The sequence below is a fragment of the Tachysurus vachellii genome, chromosome 21, assembly GCF_030014155.1.
Source record: "Tachysurus vachellii isolate PV-2020 chromosome 21, HZAU_Pvac_v1, whole genome shotgun sequence".
NCBI classification, from domain to species: domain Eukaryota; kingdom Metazoa; phylum Chordata; class Actinopteri; order Siluriformes; family Bagridae; genus Tachysurus; species Tachysurus vachellii.
Genome location: NC_083480.1, coordinates 19209582 through 19227247, shown reverse-complemented (window position 1 = coordinate 19227247; position 17666 = coordinate 19209582). Strand labels below are relative to the sequence as shown.

The window sequence follows — 17666 nt, the reverse complement described above, 5'->3', positions numbered from 1 at the left end:
AGTTGGGTTTTGCTGAGCTTTAGTGGCGTCTGTCGTCCCTATAGACTACAGCAGAGAGTGTATGTACATTCTGAGTGGGCTCAGGACGGCTCAAGCCGGGTTGCAGTGTGCAGGAGTTCGGTGGGACTTTGAACAGCTACACCTCTGAAATTAGATCCTGTCTGATGCTGACACCTTGTAGAGAACACGTTTGTTTCTTTGTTTAAAAAGATGACCTTGTGTGTAAAGAACAATATAAATTAAATGTATTATTATTGTTGTTTTTATTGTAGATTTTACACTTTGTGGTTTCTCAGTGACCTCATCTGTGTTTATTACTCAATGTTTTTATTACAAAAGAAGAAAATACTTATCATAATGAAGTCTGCTTCTCTGCTCTATAAACAGTATAAAACTGCTTCTCTACTCTATAAACAGTAAGTGGTGAGCAATGAAAGCTCTAGTTTTTGCAAATGTGGAAGTGTTGAGTGTTCTGAACAAAAAGGGCTTTATACAGTGTATAAACTATGGGTGCAATGTGTTTGTATTTCAATCTAGATAAAAAAAAAGCTTGGTGAAATATGTGACATCAGTTCAAAGTGAAAACCTCAATATGTAAAGCTGTAGTCTAAAGTCTCAGTGAAAAATGCAAAGCAAGCTGATCATTATGAACTTGCTATAGGTAACGTCCATAAGAAGTGCTGCTGAGGAATTTAAACCTGAAGCAAAAAAACCCTGTAGGAATGAGAGGTGTTCCACCCCTGCTCCTCAGAGAGCATCTGCCAATCATACACAGTTCCCATAATCTCTAAAATCTACCTTTAAGGCACGAACCCATTAAAAAGACCTGATGATGATAAATTTTCTTACTTTACATAACATGAAATTGCTGTGAATCCATTGGAGTCAGTGGTGGGAAGATTCAACCAGGCTATAAAAGACTGCTGAACTTCTCAAGCTCACTCATTCTCCAGAGTAAGACTAAAACACCTCCATCAACATGGCTAGCACCTTCTCCACCTACGGCAGCTTTGCATCTGGATCAGGGTTTGGTGCTGGAGGAGGAAGCCGGGTCAGTGCGATGCGGGCAGGAAGTGTCTATGGTGGAGCAGGAGGGTCTGGGGTTCGCATCTCCCAAGCTTCTCGGGCCTTATCTGTTGGTGGATCTGGAGGTAGAGTTGGTGGAGGCTTTATCTCTGGTGCAGGTTTTGGTGCAGGATTTGGAGATGGTGCAGGGTTCGGTGGGGGTGCAGGGTTTGGAGGTGGTGTTGGAGAAGCAGACTCTAGCATCATTGGCAATGAAAAGTTCACCATGCAGAACCTCAATGACCGTCTGGCCTCCTACCTGGAAAAGGTTCACTCACTAGAGAAAGCCAATGCAGACCTCGAGCTCAAGATACACCAGTTCCTAGACAGCAAGTCCTCCCCTACTGCGCGGGACCACTCTGGTTCCTTGGATGCCATCAGTGAGCTTCAAGCCAAGGTAGATAATTTAAAGATCAACTTGTAGGAAAAACATGCTTTGATTAACTGAAGTATGCAAGGCATCCAGATGTGTTCTTCACTGCATTCAGAGCTATTCTTCCTCACAATGCTCCCCAGGGTTGACCCTTTGGATTACTGCATGTCCTCTTACTTTATGTATTTTAATTGATGTTTTCAGATTCTGGATGTCATTCAGGTGAAGGGTACAGTCCACCTTAGCATCGACAATGCCAGTTTGGCTGCAGATGACTTCAGGATAAAGTAAGATCTTATTATGATGTAGAAAGTCCTAACTTTTTGAGGGTTAAAGGAGAGCCTTATCTTTTGCATTTTTAAAAAAAAAAAAAAAAAAAAAAACCTTTGACACTTTTTCATTGTAACTCTGACCAAATGTTTTAAACTCATGGTATCTTAAGTATGTAACTTAGTGATCCAGCATTAATGTATTCAATGTTAGAGATTTAAGCTCTTATGTACGTTGCTCTGGATAAGGGCGTCTGTCACATGCTGTAAATGTAAATGTAAATGTAAATGTAAATGAGATACTGGAAGACACTCTTCACTGTCTTTACACAGGTATGAGAATGAGTTGGCCATGCGTCAGTCTGTTGAGGCTGATATCGCTGGACTGAAGAGGTTGCTGGATGATTTAAACCTGACCAAGAAAGATCTCACTCTGCAGATTGAGGCCCTGACTGAGGAGCTGGTCTTCCTCAAGAAGAACCATGAGGAGGTCATGAATATTTACAAGCAAACAAATTGATTAACATACTTAAATATGTCATGCAGATATGTTAAAGTAGGTTAAGTAAAATTTCAGAGATTTGCTAGAATAACTTCTTGTTGAAATTAAAAGGAAACATCTGCAAATGTATTCAGGTTCTAACTGATTCCTCAAAGTCCAAACATGCAACTCTTCTATTTCTCCAGGAGCTGCTAGCAGCAGGTAGCCAGATGAGTGGGCAGATTCATGTTGAGGTTGATGCTGCACCACAGCAAGATCTCACCAGTGTCATGGCAGAAATCCGTGAGCACTATGAAGCCGTTGCTGCCAAGAGCCAGAGGGAGCTTGAGGGCTGGTTCCAGAAAAATGTGCGTTCCTACTGGTGCATAAATGATCAAAGCTTGACTACAGCATTTGACTTAATAGCTTTTGCAGTATACAGAGTTCAGGCTGTAAATAATGCTAGAACAGATTTGAGTTCCAATGATGTGAATTCAGGCTCCTGTTGTGGAAACATTGTAAGCTATGTAATCACAGCAGCTTGGGCTTACCAAACCTGAGACCCTTTTGATTATATTCACATAAAGCTTATCGTAACTCAGTGCTGTTTGTACATCGGCAGTCTGAGAACCTGAAACAGGAAGTTGCTGCCAGCACTGAGACACTGGCTGTCTCCAAAACAGAAGTGAACAGTGTGAAGGGCACATCACAGTCTTTGGAAATTGAGCTCCAGTCTCTGTTGGCCATGGTGAGACTAATCACTGACATTCACATCATCAGAATCTTGGAAGTACATTTGTGATAATAAGGCACATTTCCACTGGTTATTACCACAGAAAGCCTCCCTTGAGGGAACACTCTCTGAGACTCAAGCCCGTTATGCCATGCAGTTATCTGGATACCAAGTGCAGGTAAGGATCACGACTTCGCAAAGTTCTTCATTTGATTTTTATGCAAAGTTTTTGATTTTTTTAACACAAAGTTAAAGTGGGATTCTTTACTGTAGCGTTGTTTTCTTTGTTATTTATGTTTTTTCGAAACTAGGTGACGAGTATGGAGGAGCAGCTGGTGCAGCTTCGTTCTGATCTGGAGCGTCAGTCTCAGGAGTACCAGGTGCTGCTGGACATCAAGACCAGACTGGAGCTGGAGATTGCAGAGTACAGGAGACTGCTGGATGCTGAGGCCAGCAGCAGGTACATTTATCTTGGTGGACTCATTTATCTATAAATGTCATTCCTGTGGACACTAACGTCTATATTCCCTCTCTGTGTTTTATTAGTGCCTCGATGTCCTCCACCAAGAGCTCCACCACCAAAACTGCAATCATCACAGTGGTGGAAGAGGTGGTCGATGGGAAGGTCGTCTCTACCTCCTCTACATCTTTTACCAAGTAGTAAAGGATAAACTGGAAATGTTTTTTTGGAGTATAATTCAACAAGCATTTCTGTTTAAAAATAAAACATGTTCAATTGTGTTATTTTGTGGAAAATCTAACTGTCTCAAACACACACACACACACACACACACTCACACACACACACACACACGCAATTTAACCATTTGGTATTTCAAGTCAAGTCAAGAAGCTTTTATTGTCATTTACACAATATATAGCTGTTACAGTACACAGTGACATGAGACATTTCTCCAGGATCAGGGAGCTACATAAAACACACACAGAGCTAGAAGTTAGTCTTAGATACATAAAGTGTGTCTGTGTGACCTGGTGTACACAGTGTAGGACACAGTGTTGCTCATTAGGGATAGGGATAAATAAATAGTATTTAAAATGTTAAGTTAATCTTTTTTAAATTAATGTTAAACTTTAATTGCATATATTCACTTATTTATTTTTATAACTTATTGTTATATATTTATTTCTTTTTCTCTTTCTTCTGTTTCCATACTTCTGTAAAGCTGCTTTGAGACAATGGGAAATTGTTAAATTTATAAATTCTATACAAATAAATTGAATTTAATTGAATTGGATTAAATGAACACATTATTGTTATAGCAGCAGTTACATGTGATAATGTAAAGTTTTGTGCAAAACAACAAATGACTGAAATGTGAGACATTTTAACAGATGGAATTGGATGAAATGGAATTTTGGTGGAACATTTTTCAGAAACAGAACTGGAGCTGATTGTCTGCTTAAACAAGCCATTAAACTTAAAGACATTTCAAACAGAAAAGTTCAGATATTAAAGACACTTAAAGCAAATCCTGAGAACAATATGTTCTTATAAAAGAACAGATTTATTTCCCATCTATTCTCCACACCCACAAAACCCTCAAATATATTAAAGTATTACAAAATCTGCTTTATATCTGCTGATGAAGTTCCAGCTCAGCTTTCACCTCATACAGAAATACCCTGTAGGCCACTTATAATAACACACAGCAGCCTTTCAGTTTCACCCTTAAGAGCATTCCTGTGTGAAAGGGGTGATTTAGTCACTGCGGTCCCTCAGGTAGGAGATCACATGCAGTTGGTCTAAAGACTGAACTATTGCAGGTTCTTGCATGATCTTGTTCTGGCATGTGTTCAAATTCTACACTCATACAATTATTTTTAAAAACTCGATCCCAGGGTGACATTTGACCATGATGTACAAATTCCTCAAGCATTCCAAAGATGACAAGAAATGAAACGTTTTGTTTAAGGTTCTACGTCCTGAACATCATCAGGCACAAGCCAGGACTCATGAATGGATTCAGTAACTTTCTCAAACCCAAAGTCACTTCTCTATTTTGGAAACAAAGGAGATAAAAGACACAAATGTTCAGATGCACATAATGTTCAGACAAACCGAGAGCTTCATCAGATCCATCAGGTGAAATTTCACTGGTGTTGTTGATCACCTACTAAAGGGTTAAAAATCACACTTTGCAGCTCCAGTGAAAAAATAGATGTAACAAAGTCCATTGTGAAAGAACAATAAAAAAGAAATGAATTGAATTGAAAAGATGAATCTGGTCTTCAAATAACGTTCACTTACCTCCATCTAGTGTTCTCTAATTGTTTTATTGGCACTGCTGGAAAATCTGATCTAAACTCATGATGAATCACACTAAGGAGAGTGTTAATCACACTGAGGAGAGTGTTAATCACACTGAGGAGAGTGTTAATTAATCTGAGGGAGAGTGTCAATCACACTGAGGAGAGTGTTAATCACACTGAGGAGAGTGTTAATCACACTAAGGAGAGTGTTAATCACACTAAGGAGAGTGTTAATCACACTGAGGAGAGTGTTAATCACACTAAGGAGAGTGTTAATTGCTCTGAGGAGAGTGTTAATCACACTGAGGAGAGTGTTAATCATACTGAGGAGAGTGTTAATTGCTCTGAGGAGAGTGTTAATCACACTGAGGAGAGTGTTAATCACACTGAGGAGAGTGTTAATCACACTAAGGAGAGTGTTAATTAAACCGAGGAGAGTGTTAATCAGAGAGTGTTACTACCTCAGGTAGTATCTTTACTATGTTAAGTACCATGGTCCATTAACTTTTGTTTTCCCTGTAATGCAGAATGAGGCACGTGGCCATGTTACAAACAGCAGGTTTAACTCTGACATCATGTTTGTCTTTATTTACTAATAATCCCAGAAAACCAGGACACTTTCTAGGCTTAAATAATCCCAACCTAATACTTTGTCTGGTGATGATTTATTAACATACAAAGCTAGAAGGTTAAGTGCATTGTGGATGTGTTGATCTGCAGGACCTTTGTAGCAGAGCAGCAGTAAATGTGACAGTTGTAATGTTGTAGTTGGACACATGAGATCTGGAGAAACATGGAGAAGAAAAATGGTCTTTGGTTTGCAGGCCTTAAGGAAGACAACTGGTTTTGTGTCTCACTGAACGCTGCTCGAGGGATGAAGACGTCTCAGTAGTGAGTGAAGAGCCTGCAGGGGGCGCCGTCACCACTCTGTAGACTAAACACATCAAGGCCTGTATGGGGCACAGAGTACAGTATAAACACAGTGTTAGTGTTTAGGAGACAATAAAGGAAACAGAAACACAAACATGGGCCACTCAAATGTTTGATAAAAGCAGCCTGTGTTTTATTTTATGTAGAAATGTAATGTTGATGTTTTATAAAATATTTTATTTTATAAAGTGTTAAAAGGAAACAAACTAAAGCATAAAGTATTAGTAAAGTGTTCAGGTAACAGATTATAATTAATAATAATCAGTTATGATGTGAGTCACTTTATAATCCTGTTAAAGATCTGAGAACATCTGACTGAACATCTGACTGAACATCTGACTGAACATCTGACTGAGAACATCTGACTGAACACATCTGACTGAGAACATCTGGCTGAGAACATCTGGCTGAGAACATCTGACTGAGAACATCTGAGAACATCTGACTGAGAACATCTGACTGAGAAGATCTGACTGAAGATCTGACTGAGAAGATCTGACTGAGAACATCTGACTGAGAACATCTGACTGAGAACATCTGACTGAGATCTGACTGAGATCTGACTGAGAACATCTGACTGAGAACATCTGACTGAGAACATCTGGCTGAGAACATCTGACTGAAGATCTGACTGAGAACATCTGACTGAGAACATCTGACTGAGAACATCTGACTGAAGATCTGACTGAGAACATCTGACTGAGAACATCTGACAGAAGATCTGACTGAGAAGATCTGACTGAGAAGATCTGACTGAACATCTGACTGAGAACATCTGACTGAACATCTGACTGAGAACATCTGACTGAGAAGATCTGACTGAACATCTGACTGAGAACATCTGAGAACATCTGACTGAGAACATCGGAGAAGATCTGACTGAGAAGATCTGACTGTGAACATCTGACTGAAAACATCTGACTGAGAACATCTGACTGAACATCTGACTGAGAACATCTGACTGAACATCTGACTGAGAACATCTGAGAACATCTGAGAACATCTGACTGAGAAGATCTGTCTGAGAACATCTGAGAACATCTGACTGAGAAGATCTGACTGAGAACATCTGAGAACATCTGACTGAGAAGATCTGACTGAGAAGATCTGACTGAAGATCTGACTGAGAAGATCTGACTGAGAAGATCTGACTGAGAACATCTGACAGAACATCTGACTGAGATCTGACTGAGAACATCTGACTGAGAACATCTGACTGAGAACATCTGGCTGAGAACATCTGACTGAAGATCTGACTGAGAGGCTCTGACTGAGAACATCTGACTGAGAACATCTGACTGAGAACATCTGACTGAAGATCTGACTGAGAACATCTGACTGAAGATCTGACTGAGAAGATCTGACTGAGAAGATCTGACTGAACATCTGACTGAGAAGATCTGACTGAGAACATCTGACTGAAGATCTGACTGAGAACATCTGACTGAGAACATCTGACTGAGAACATCTGAGAACATCTGACTGAGAACATCTGAGAAGATCTGACCTAGAACATCTGACTGAGAACATCTGACTGAGAACATCTGACCTAGAACATCTGACCTAGAACATCTGACTGAGAACATCTGACTGAGAACATCTGACCTAGAACATCTGACTGAGAACATCTGACTGAGAACATCTGACTGAGAACATCTGACTGAGAACATCTGAGAACATCTGACTGAGAACATCTGAGAAAATCTGACTGAGAAGATCTGACTGAGAACATCTGAGAACATCTGACTGAGAAGATCTGACTGAGAAGATCTGACTGAGAAGATCTGACTGAGAACATCTGACCTAGAACATCTGACTGAGAACATCTGACTGAGATCTGACTGAGAACATCTGACCTAGAACATCTGACTGAGAAGATCTGACTGAGAACATCTGACTGAGAACATCTGACTGAGAAGATCTGAGAAGATCTGACTGAGAAGATCTGACTGAGAAGATCTGACTGAGAAGATCTGACTGAGAACATCTGGCCTAGAACATCTGACCTAGAACATCTGACTGAGAACATCTGACTGAGAACATCTGACTGAGAACATCTGACCTAGAACATCTGACCTAGAACATCTGACTGAGAACATCTGACTGAGATCTGACTGAGATCTGACTGAGAAGATCTGACTGAGAACATCTGACTGAGAACATCTGAGAACATCTGACTGAGAAGATCTGACTGAGAACATCTGAGAAGATCTGACCTAGAACATCTGACTGAGAACATCTGACCTAGAACATCTGACCTAGAACATCTGACTGAGAACATCTGACTGAGAACATCTGACTGAGAACATCTGACTTAGAAGATCTGAGAAGATCTGACTGAGAAGATCTGACTGAGAAGATCTGACTGAGAACATCTGACTGAGAACATCTGACCTAGAACATCTGACCTAGAACATCTGACTGAGAAGATCTGATTGAGAACATCTGACTGAGAACATCTGACTGAGAACATCTGACCTAGAACATCTGACCTAGAACATCTGACTGAGAACATCTGACTGAGATCTGACTGAGAAGATCTGACTGAGAAGATCTGACTGAGAACATCTGACTGAGAACATCTGACATAGAACATCTGACTGAGAACATCTGACTGAGAACATCTGACTGAGAACATCTGAGAACATCTGACTGAGAACATCTGAGAACATCTGACTGAGAACATCTGACTGAGAACATCTGACTGAGAACAAATACAGATGATCTTCTAGTCTTTCTTCCTTTCTCACATATTCACCAGATTATCTGTACTGAGCAGCTCAATGTTAGTGAAGAACTCTATTTATTCCCTAGGACCATTCACAGCAGAATGGGAACTGCTACACGTGAATCAGTAACGTGGGTCACGTCAGACGGCAGGAAGTACAAAGATCATGACTGAATTAACTGTGAAAATATTTTCATCATCCTATCATCGTATCTGAGCAGGAATGTGACCAGGCTCTCTGTGACACTGAGTAAAGGAACTTAGTATGCAGGAATACATGGGCACAAGGCAGGTCATGTGTGGTGTTCACCATCTACCTTCTGCTTCATCTCACCTCATATGCTCTGTGGTGTGTTGGAGTAATTCTTGTGCTCAGTAAAGATGTTTGTTAGCTTTCACGTAGCCACACCACAGCAGTCACACCCTGAAACATGCCAACAGATGCCAGCTGACACACCCAGAACCCAAGGCTGAAAACCACCAAGCAAACCTGATCTCACAGCATTTATATAAGCAGAGAAAAATGTTTCAAACAACAAACACCTTTGTTTATTCCTTAGACTTGTAGATATATTGTTCTTCCCTTGAACTCTGAATAAATGGGTTATTACAATTTTTTTACTGTATCAAATGCATGAAAATTCTGACTTAGTGAAAGAATATACTTAAAAAATACTTTACTGACTTTAGCTCATTATATATATATATATATGTATATATATATATATATATATATATATATATATATATATATATATATACACACACACACACACACACACACACACACACACACACACACACACCCATCATCAAGAAATGCTACAAGAGGCTTGTCATGAGGTACATCAAGACCGTCCAAACCTCTCCACACACAAAGCCATTGTCAGAACCCTCCACTTGGACTTTATCCACCTGGACAAAAAAAGAGACACATCCCTATAAATACTGTTCCTATACTTCAGTTCAGCATTCATCACATTCCCCAGCACCTGATTGAGGGCTTGAACAACTTCCTCTGCAACTGGATACAGGACTGAAAGAGAAAAGTCAGTACAGATCAGGGACTAGGTCTCCAACACCGCCCACCACACTGAGCACTGGGAACCCACAGGGCTGTATGCTCGGTCCAAAGCATTGTGGATGACCCCTAATCAGCCCACACCGCTCACACAGACTCTTCACCATGCTGCCCTACAGGGTACAGAAACATCCACTCAAGCCATCAGACTCCTTGATGCTCAGAGACTGGTCTGACACACACACACACACACACACACACACACACACACACACTCATTCAACTATACATCTCTGTTACTCTTCTCACAGTTCTATAAACTGTCTTTTTTGCAGGTGACATCATACTGACGCTTTAAACTGCTGCTATCACATTTCTACATAAGTTTACAATACAATTCACACTAAAAGCTACACAGACTTGTCGGTGCTATTTTGTTTTATGTGTCTGTCTTGTAAAGTATTATATTGTGTGTGTGCACTGTCTATTTTCTTGCACTGTCTGTTATCTTTCACTGTTTGTACAAGATTGCACACATGCACTTTATGGGCCTTTTTACACCTGGTCACTTCATGTGTTGTCTCTGATCCGATAGCTATCTGATTTGTTAAAACTGTTCCATTTACATTAGACCACATAAATGCGTCTTGGCGAATCGGATATCGATCCGATCTTTCTACTCCCGCCCAAAATGCTAATATATTTTACACTCATTTCTGGGGTAATTGAAATGAAACACACTTTGGTGTATGCGGTTGCTACAAAAAAACAGCATTTACTGTTTGCTGCATTTTTGCTGGCAGCAGCAGCGCATTTTAAGCCCCAACGAGACACCTGGGTGAAAGATCACCTGAGTGACGTAGTTCCGTTTGGGAGGAGTTTAGCGCTGACGTATGTGGCTTGAACAACCACATTCATTTACACCTGTCCAGTTTCATCTGAAACGCGTCCCAGACCACCTCCTGAAGGGGTTTGTACCATCGGATTTATATCAGTCTCCAAAACGTTTCGGAGGGCATTTAGACCTGGTCTTTTTACCATCGGATAGATATCTGATCACAGAAAACACATGAAGTGACCAGGTGTAAAAAGGCCCTCTGTCTTTTATGTGTTTTATGCTTTTTGACTTAACGTGACTTGATTTTGAAGTAGTCCTTGCTGGTCAGGATGTCACCATGTGAACTACATGGATATATAGGACTGAAAGATCAAGCCTATCTATTCCCACTGAGGAATTCCCATCAAAATAGCTTGTTAAAGTAATTGAAATGTCAAAGTTCTCATGATTGAAATGAGATTTATCTATATGCAAAAATGTTAATAGTACAATGATCCTATAATTTCTGTAATACACTATTCCCTAATTATCAGTGTAAAAGCTCCTTTTGAAGGTGAGATTGGCAAATAGCAGAGAGATGTAAATTTTATGTATTTGCATTTCTGTGATCTCTCTCTTTTCTCAAACTATAAAGCACATAAGATGTCTTCATCGGGAAGATGAAACAATTTTGTCAACATAATAAACACTGTTGCTATCATCTCTTTACTCTGAAATCTCACCTTGAGGGATTTGGATTTGGAGCAAATCCCCCTGAAGGTGTGAGAGGTGATAGCACACATGCCCCTGACAGCATAGCTATTAATTAAATAATCTTTAAAAACTTACCTTTAAGGAATGTTACCTGTTACATAACATTCAGTTTGTACATCCATGGGAACCTCCACTACTCAAATAGAGTTTGAAGGTTCAGCCAGGGTATAAAACTCCACTGAATTTCAAGTCCTCACTCACTCTCTAGAGTAAGACCGAAGTCTCCATCAGCATGTCATCATATGGTAGAACTGTATCAGAGTCCATGTCCATTAGAGGTGGTGTTGGACGAAGGGCTGGTGGCTTATGGGCTAGAAGTGCCCATGGTGGAGCAGGAGGCTCTGGTGTTTATATTTCTCAAGCCTCTCAGCCTTTGTTGGTTGGCACATCTAGAGGAGGTGTTGGTGGAGGCTTTGTTTCTGGTGTAGGTCTCGGTGGAGGCTTTGTTTCTGGTGTAGGTCTCGGTGGAGGCTTTGGTTCTGGTGTAGGTCTCGGTTCAGGCATTGGTGTAGGTCTTGGTTCAGGTATTGGAGTAAGCTCAGGTTATGGTGCTGTGCTTGGAAGTGGTGCTGGGTTTGGAAGTGGTGCTGGGTTTGGAAGTGGTGCTGGGTTTGGAAGTGGTGCTGATTTTAAATTCGGAACTGGGTTTGGAGGTGGCATTGGACGAATGGATGATGGCATAGTGGGCAATGAGAAGTTCACCATGAGGATCCTCAATGAGCGTCTGGCCTCCTACCTGAAGAAGGTGCACATTTTGCAAAAGGCCAATGCAGAACTTGAGCTGAAGATCAGTCAATTTGTGGACAGCAGGACTTCACCTACTGCACGAGACTACTCCGAATCCTTGTCTACCATCAGTGACCTCCAGACTAAAGTAAAACATTTAAAGTTGACTTATACTGTAGTATATTTATTAAAGTGAAAATAGTGTGCACGGTACATTTAGCATTTCTGCCTTGACTATTCATTATCTTCTTACTCATGGTTACACTTGATGTATTTGTACTGATTATTTTCAGATTCTGGATGCCATTCGGTTGAAAGGTGTGGTCCATATCAACCTTGACAATGCCACATTGGCTGCGGATGACTTTAGGAACAAGTAAAATCTCATGTTGTATTATTACAAATGATTTATATGAGAGGATATTAAGATATCATTTGAATAAAATTTATGTGTCTTCACACAGGTATGAGAATGAATTGGCCCAGCGTCAGGCTGTTGAGGCCGATATCTCTGGACTGAAGAGGCTGCTGGATGATATCAACTTGAGCAAGTCAGAGCTCACTCTGCAGATTGATGCACTGAATGAGGAGAAGGTCTACCTGAAGAAGATCCACAATGAGGTAATGAAGCTGGACATGCAAGCAAAATTTGACATTTACCATATCTGTTATGAAATGTCACTGAGTCATCTAGAACAATAAGGAGAGATTAAAAAAAGGCACAGATTTGCAATCTACTCAAGTATTCTTGTGTTCCAGAATTGGTGATCTTTATAAATGTATGTAAATAACCTTTGTGGATTAGTGAATTAAGGAGCAATAACTCTGATGTATTCCAAGGAAATGGTGACCACACGCAGCAAGATGAGTGGACAGATTCATGTGGAGGTGGAGTCTGCACCACAGCAAGATCTTACCAGCGTCCTGGAAGATATGCGAGATCACTATGAGACCATCGCTTCCAAGAACCGGAGAGATCTCGAGGCCTGGTTTAAGGGCAAAGTGGGTTCCTCCTGTTACAAATAATCATTCCATTCAAGAGTCCATGACCTGTAGATATCTGGGATTTACAGAAGTTCTCTTTTATTACGGTAAATAAACCATAACTCTGTTTTTACCATTGGCAGTTAGAGACCCTGAAACAAGAGGTTGCTACCACCGCAGGGACTGTAGATACATCCAAAACAGAACTGACTGTAGAGAAAACCAAAGTGCAGAGTCTGGATCTGGAGCTGCAGTCTGTTCTGGCCGTGGTGAGATTTACACTTCAGCTTTTTTCTTTCTAGACGAGTTGTAGTATAATCTCAATATAACCAACATTAACTGAGATGGTGTTTATTGTGTAATGTGGTGCATGTAAACAAACACCCACTGCATATGTGCTTACAGAATAAACATTTACTGAAATCTCCCACTTTGTCTCAACACAGAAATCATCCTTGGTTTCCAAACTGTCAGAGACACAGGCTTTCTACTCTACATGCTTGTCAGGATATCAACAGCAGGTGAGGCCGGATGAACCCTCATTAAAGTTTCTTTGTTAGAGATGATTGTCAAGTGTGCAAAAGTTTCATTTCAAATCATTGTTATTTTGAAACTAGAGCAAAATATAAAAGTCAGGTCAACGCTAGGAGTGTTAGCTATTTCATGCAAAAAAGCTGATAAGCTGCTAACCGAAGAAAGACGTGACAGCATGCAAGCTGGTGTTATAAACAATACATACATTTACATTTAAGGCATTTGGCAGACGTCCTTATCTAGAGTGAAGTCTCTATTAATGAATACATCAACACTGGTACACTAGGTTGCAGACTTAGGAAACCATCAACCTAAAACTCTGTTTGGTGGACTTATAGTACAATTTTTAATATATATTTTTATAATATAATGGGGAAAAATAAGTGCTAGTTAAAGTTGTTTGAATATAGCCAGTGACTCAGCTGACACCTAGGGGGAAGTTCAATCCATCTCCTCCGTGGCAGAACAGAAAAGAGAGATTGTGGGACCAGTGGAAATTTTACAGTGTATTTACCATACACAAAAATCACACCACTGCAGAAAACTGTTTAAGTTTGAGATGAAGACTGTGATATGTTAAATGCCTGCTGTCCAATCAACATTAATATTTAGTCTTATTAAAAAACAGTGTACACACACGTAACAAACATCAAGAGACCCCCAGACTTCACTGGGTGTCTGTTAGCTCTGTTTCCAGGACTTGAGCCTAAAGCATAATTGCACATTATTGAGCATTTTAAACACTTGTAAAAACATGCCAAAGTACGGTTATGTGGATCAAATGAGTAATTATGTTCTCATAACAAAGGTAACAAGTGTAGAGGTACAGCTGCTGCAGCTTCGAGCTGATCTGGAGCGTCAGAGTCGTGATTATCAGATGCTCCTGGACATCAAGACCAGACTGGAGATAGAGATCGCAGAGTACAGGAGACTGCTGGACATAGGGGCCAGTGGAAGGTAAATAAAATCCACAGAAATCAGATTAAATTCTTTTATCTACTGTGTCTTTGATATTTGAGTATATTTATGCTGCATTTGTGAGACAAAAGTGGAAATTTGTAAATTATAATACCATCATTTCACAGTTACACAAGGAAAGTGAAAATATGTAGATCAAGCTCATAAAAACTGCTTTGTACAGTTACAGGCCTGAGTGGATATTGGTTCTGTTCATCTACAGTGAACTTCTAACATTCAGGCAACCATAAACCTAAGCCTAACCCTAAGTCTAACCCTAACCTTAACCCTAACCCTAAACCTAAACCTAACCTTAACCTTAACCCTAACCCTAAGCCTTGTCTGAAATCACATTGATGTTAAATATACATCAGTCTGAACACAGGGAATGAACTGGTATCAAGTTGAGAAGTTTTAGAGCAGTGTTACTCATTGCGCGGCTCGTGAGCCTAATGCGGCTCGCCAAGCTTTAATATGTGGCTCGCATGGCAGTAAATAATACGATGAGATGATCATGTGGTTAAAATTTATTTTTCATTTAAATAACATTAAAAACAATCAGGGAAGCATAGAAAAACGAATGTGCTCTATTACAAATAATAATAATATATTTATATATATTATTTGACTCGTCACTGACAAACTGTCAGAAGCTAGTTTGTGTTTCATGCTAGTTAACAACTTGTGTTTACTGTACACACGGACTAAAAAATGGATTGATTTCTTATCAAACAATCCCGCACACAAAATGAACAGCAACAAAGCAATGTGACAGTGACAAAAGAGGTAACTGATGGGGAGCATGCATCATCCGCAACTCGAGTAATTATTGTATTGCAATATTGTACATTGTATTTAAGCAGATAAGCTATTTAAGACTGAATAACTTGGCATACTTTGCAGTGAAAGTGGCTCTCCTATTGACTTTGTCCTATCAGTGTGGCTCCCATGAAAAAAATAGTGAAGACCAATGTTTTAGAGCATTTTATGTGTTTTTACTAGTTGTAGGCAAAAAAAATGATAAGTTGGCAATTTTCCTGAAATGCAGCATTTCTCTCTCAGGTAGCAAAGATTGTATTGTATTGTATTAGAATGTATTACTTCCCACTCCATGAATAAAAACTTTACGCAAAAGGGTAAAAGATCTAACATTGTTGTCAATCTCTGTTCCATCAGTGTCTTAGTTGCTACCGACAAGAGCTCTGCTACCAAAGCTACTACCAAAGCTGCTGCCCAGGCTAAAGCAGAGGAGGCGTCTGAAAAAATAAAAGATGTCCCTTAGACAACAACAAATGACACGGTGGAATGTATTTCACTAAAGCATTCAGACAAGTAATAAAGAAACATTTCAATCATGATGGTTTAATAGTGTGTTTACTGTTCACACACACACACACACACACACACACACACACACACACACACCATAAGCGAAACTGCTGAAAATGAATAATTAATAGATTTATTCTTCTTTTCCTTTGGTCTTTTCCCGTTAGGGGTCACCACAGTGAATCATCTGTTTCCACCTAACTCTATTCTCATCATCCTCGACTCTCACACCAGTCACCTTCATGTCCTCATTTAAACACATCCATATGTCTCCTCTTTGTCCTTCCTCTTGACCTCTTACCTGCAGCTCCATCTCCAACATCCTTCTACCAATATAACATCTCCCTCCTCTGTACATGTTGTCAGGACTCAGCCCAGACTTTGGCCACATGCTTTTGTTTATGTTTGTGTCTGCCTGGCCCTTGTCCCTCCCTCCCCACCTCTGCACACCCGTTCCTTGTCCCTCCCTCCCCACCTCTGCACACCCGTTCCTTGTCCCTCCCTCCCCACCTCTGCACACCCGTTCCTTGTCCCTCCCTCCCCACCTCTGCACACCCGTTCCTTGTCCCTCCCTCCCCACCTCTGCACACCCGTTCCTTGTCCCTCCCTCCCCACCTCTGCACACCCGTTCCTTGTCCCTCCCTCCCCACCTCTGCACACCCGTTCCTTGTCCCTCCCTCCCCACCTCTGCACACCCGTTCCTTGTCCCTCCCTCCCCACCTCTGCACACCCGTTCCTTGTCCCTCCCTCCCCACCTCTGCACACCCGTTCCTTGTCCCTCCCTCCCCACCTCTGCACACACGTTCCTTATGTGGTTGTGTCGTGCCGTGTTGCCTATTGGCGGCGTGGAATCCTCACCTTATGTTGTCCTCTGTTGTTGTGTGTCCTAGTCTGTGTCCCTGTTTCATGTTTTTTAAGTTAAATAAATCCTGTTTATTTTTACGCTATCCTGCATTTGGGTCTGTTTTTACCCCCGTGTCGCTGACACATGTCCAAACCATCTCAATCTAGTCTCTCTGTCCTTGTCCCCAAAACAGCCAACCTGAGCTGTCCCTCTGATGTGCTCGTACCTAATCCTGTCCATCCTTGTCACTCCTAAAGGATTCTTTTCCTTATGCAACCCTCTCTCTTTATCTGGGCTTGGGACCGGTACATAAGTCACTCACTTACAACCGCTGGGGCTAGAATAATTAATTGATTTAATTATATAAATTAATGAATCTGTTTTTTTTTTGTTGTTTTGTTTTAGTCAAGGCCCATGTTATTATTTGTAATGAAAGGCACAGGCCACAAACATAGTTTAAGTTGATTCCCAACATACGGTACAGTACATGTACCTCACCTAGCCATGCAAACACTTACCTGGTCACCAGATCATAAAGTCTATGTCCTGCTTCCAGCTTCCAGTTTTAGCCTAGTGGTTAAGGTGTTGGATTACTGATCAGAAGGTCATGAGTTCAAATATAAATATATTGTGTAGTTGCTGTAGTCATTATCTTGGATGAGATGTTCTACACCTATATTTGTTTTATAGCTGAAATACTTTCAAAGATCATAATTGTTTATTCAGCATAAAATACTTGCTGTAAAGCCTTAGCTAAAATCATTTAGACATAACTGGGGTAATTGTGGTTATTTGTGGTCATATTAAATTTGACTTTAAAATTTAGTTAC

At 40.5% G+C, this 17666-nt stretch overlaps 1 protein-coding gene and 1 pseudogene across 1 annotated transcript; both read left to right on the top strand.

The window, feature by feature from the left end:
- Nucleotides 1-973: 973 nt before the first annotated feature.
- Nucleotides 974-3582, top strand: LOC132863959 (keratin, type I cytoskeletal 50 kDa-like; annotated as a pseudogene).
- Nucleotides 3583-11640: 8058 nt separating this feature from the next.
- LOC132837499 (keratin, type I cytoskeletal 50 kDa-like) lies at nt 11641-16018 on the top strand. Its single transcript, XM_060857197.1, has 8 exons — nt 11641-12336; nt 12482-12564; nt 12653-12809; nt 13029-13190; nt 13316-13441; nt 13619-13693; nt 14515-14663; nt 15840-16018. The coding sequence occupies exons 1-8, from the start codon at nt 11695-11697 to the stop codon at nt 15943-15945; spliced, it is 1500 nt and encodes a 499-aa protein (XP_060713180.1). The 5' UTR covers nt 11641-11694; the 3' UTR covers nt 15946-16018.
- The last annotated feature ends 1648 nt before the right edge of the window (nt 16019-17666 follow it).

Bases quoted from the DNA above. Each gene is read 5' to 3' on its own strand.
- LOC132837499 (XM_060857197.1), top strand. From the start codon at position 11,695: ATGTCATCATATGGTAGAACTGTATCAGAGTCCATGTCCATTAGAGGT. The intron at 12,337-12,481 runs GTAAAACATTTA...GATTATTTTCAG, and splicing joins TCAGTGACCTCCAGACTAAA to ATTCTGGATGCCATTCGGTT. The intron at 13,694-14,514 runs GTGAGGCCGGAT...CTCATAACAAAG, and splicing joins TGTCAGGATATCAACAGCAG to GTAACAAGTGTAGAGGTACA.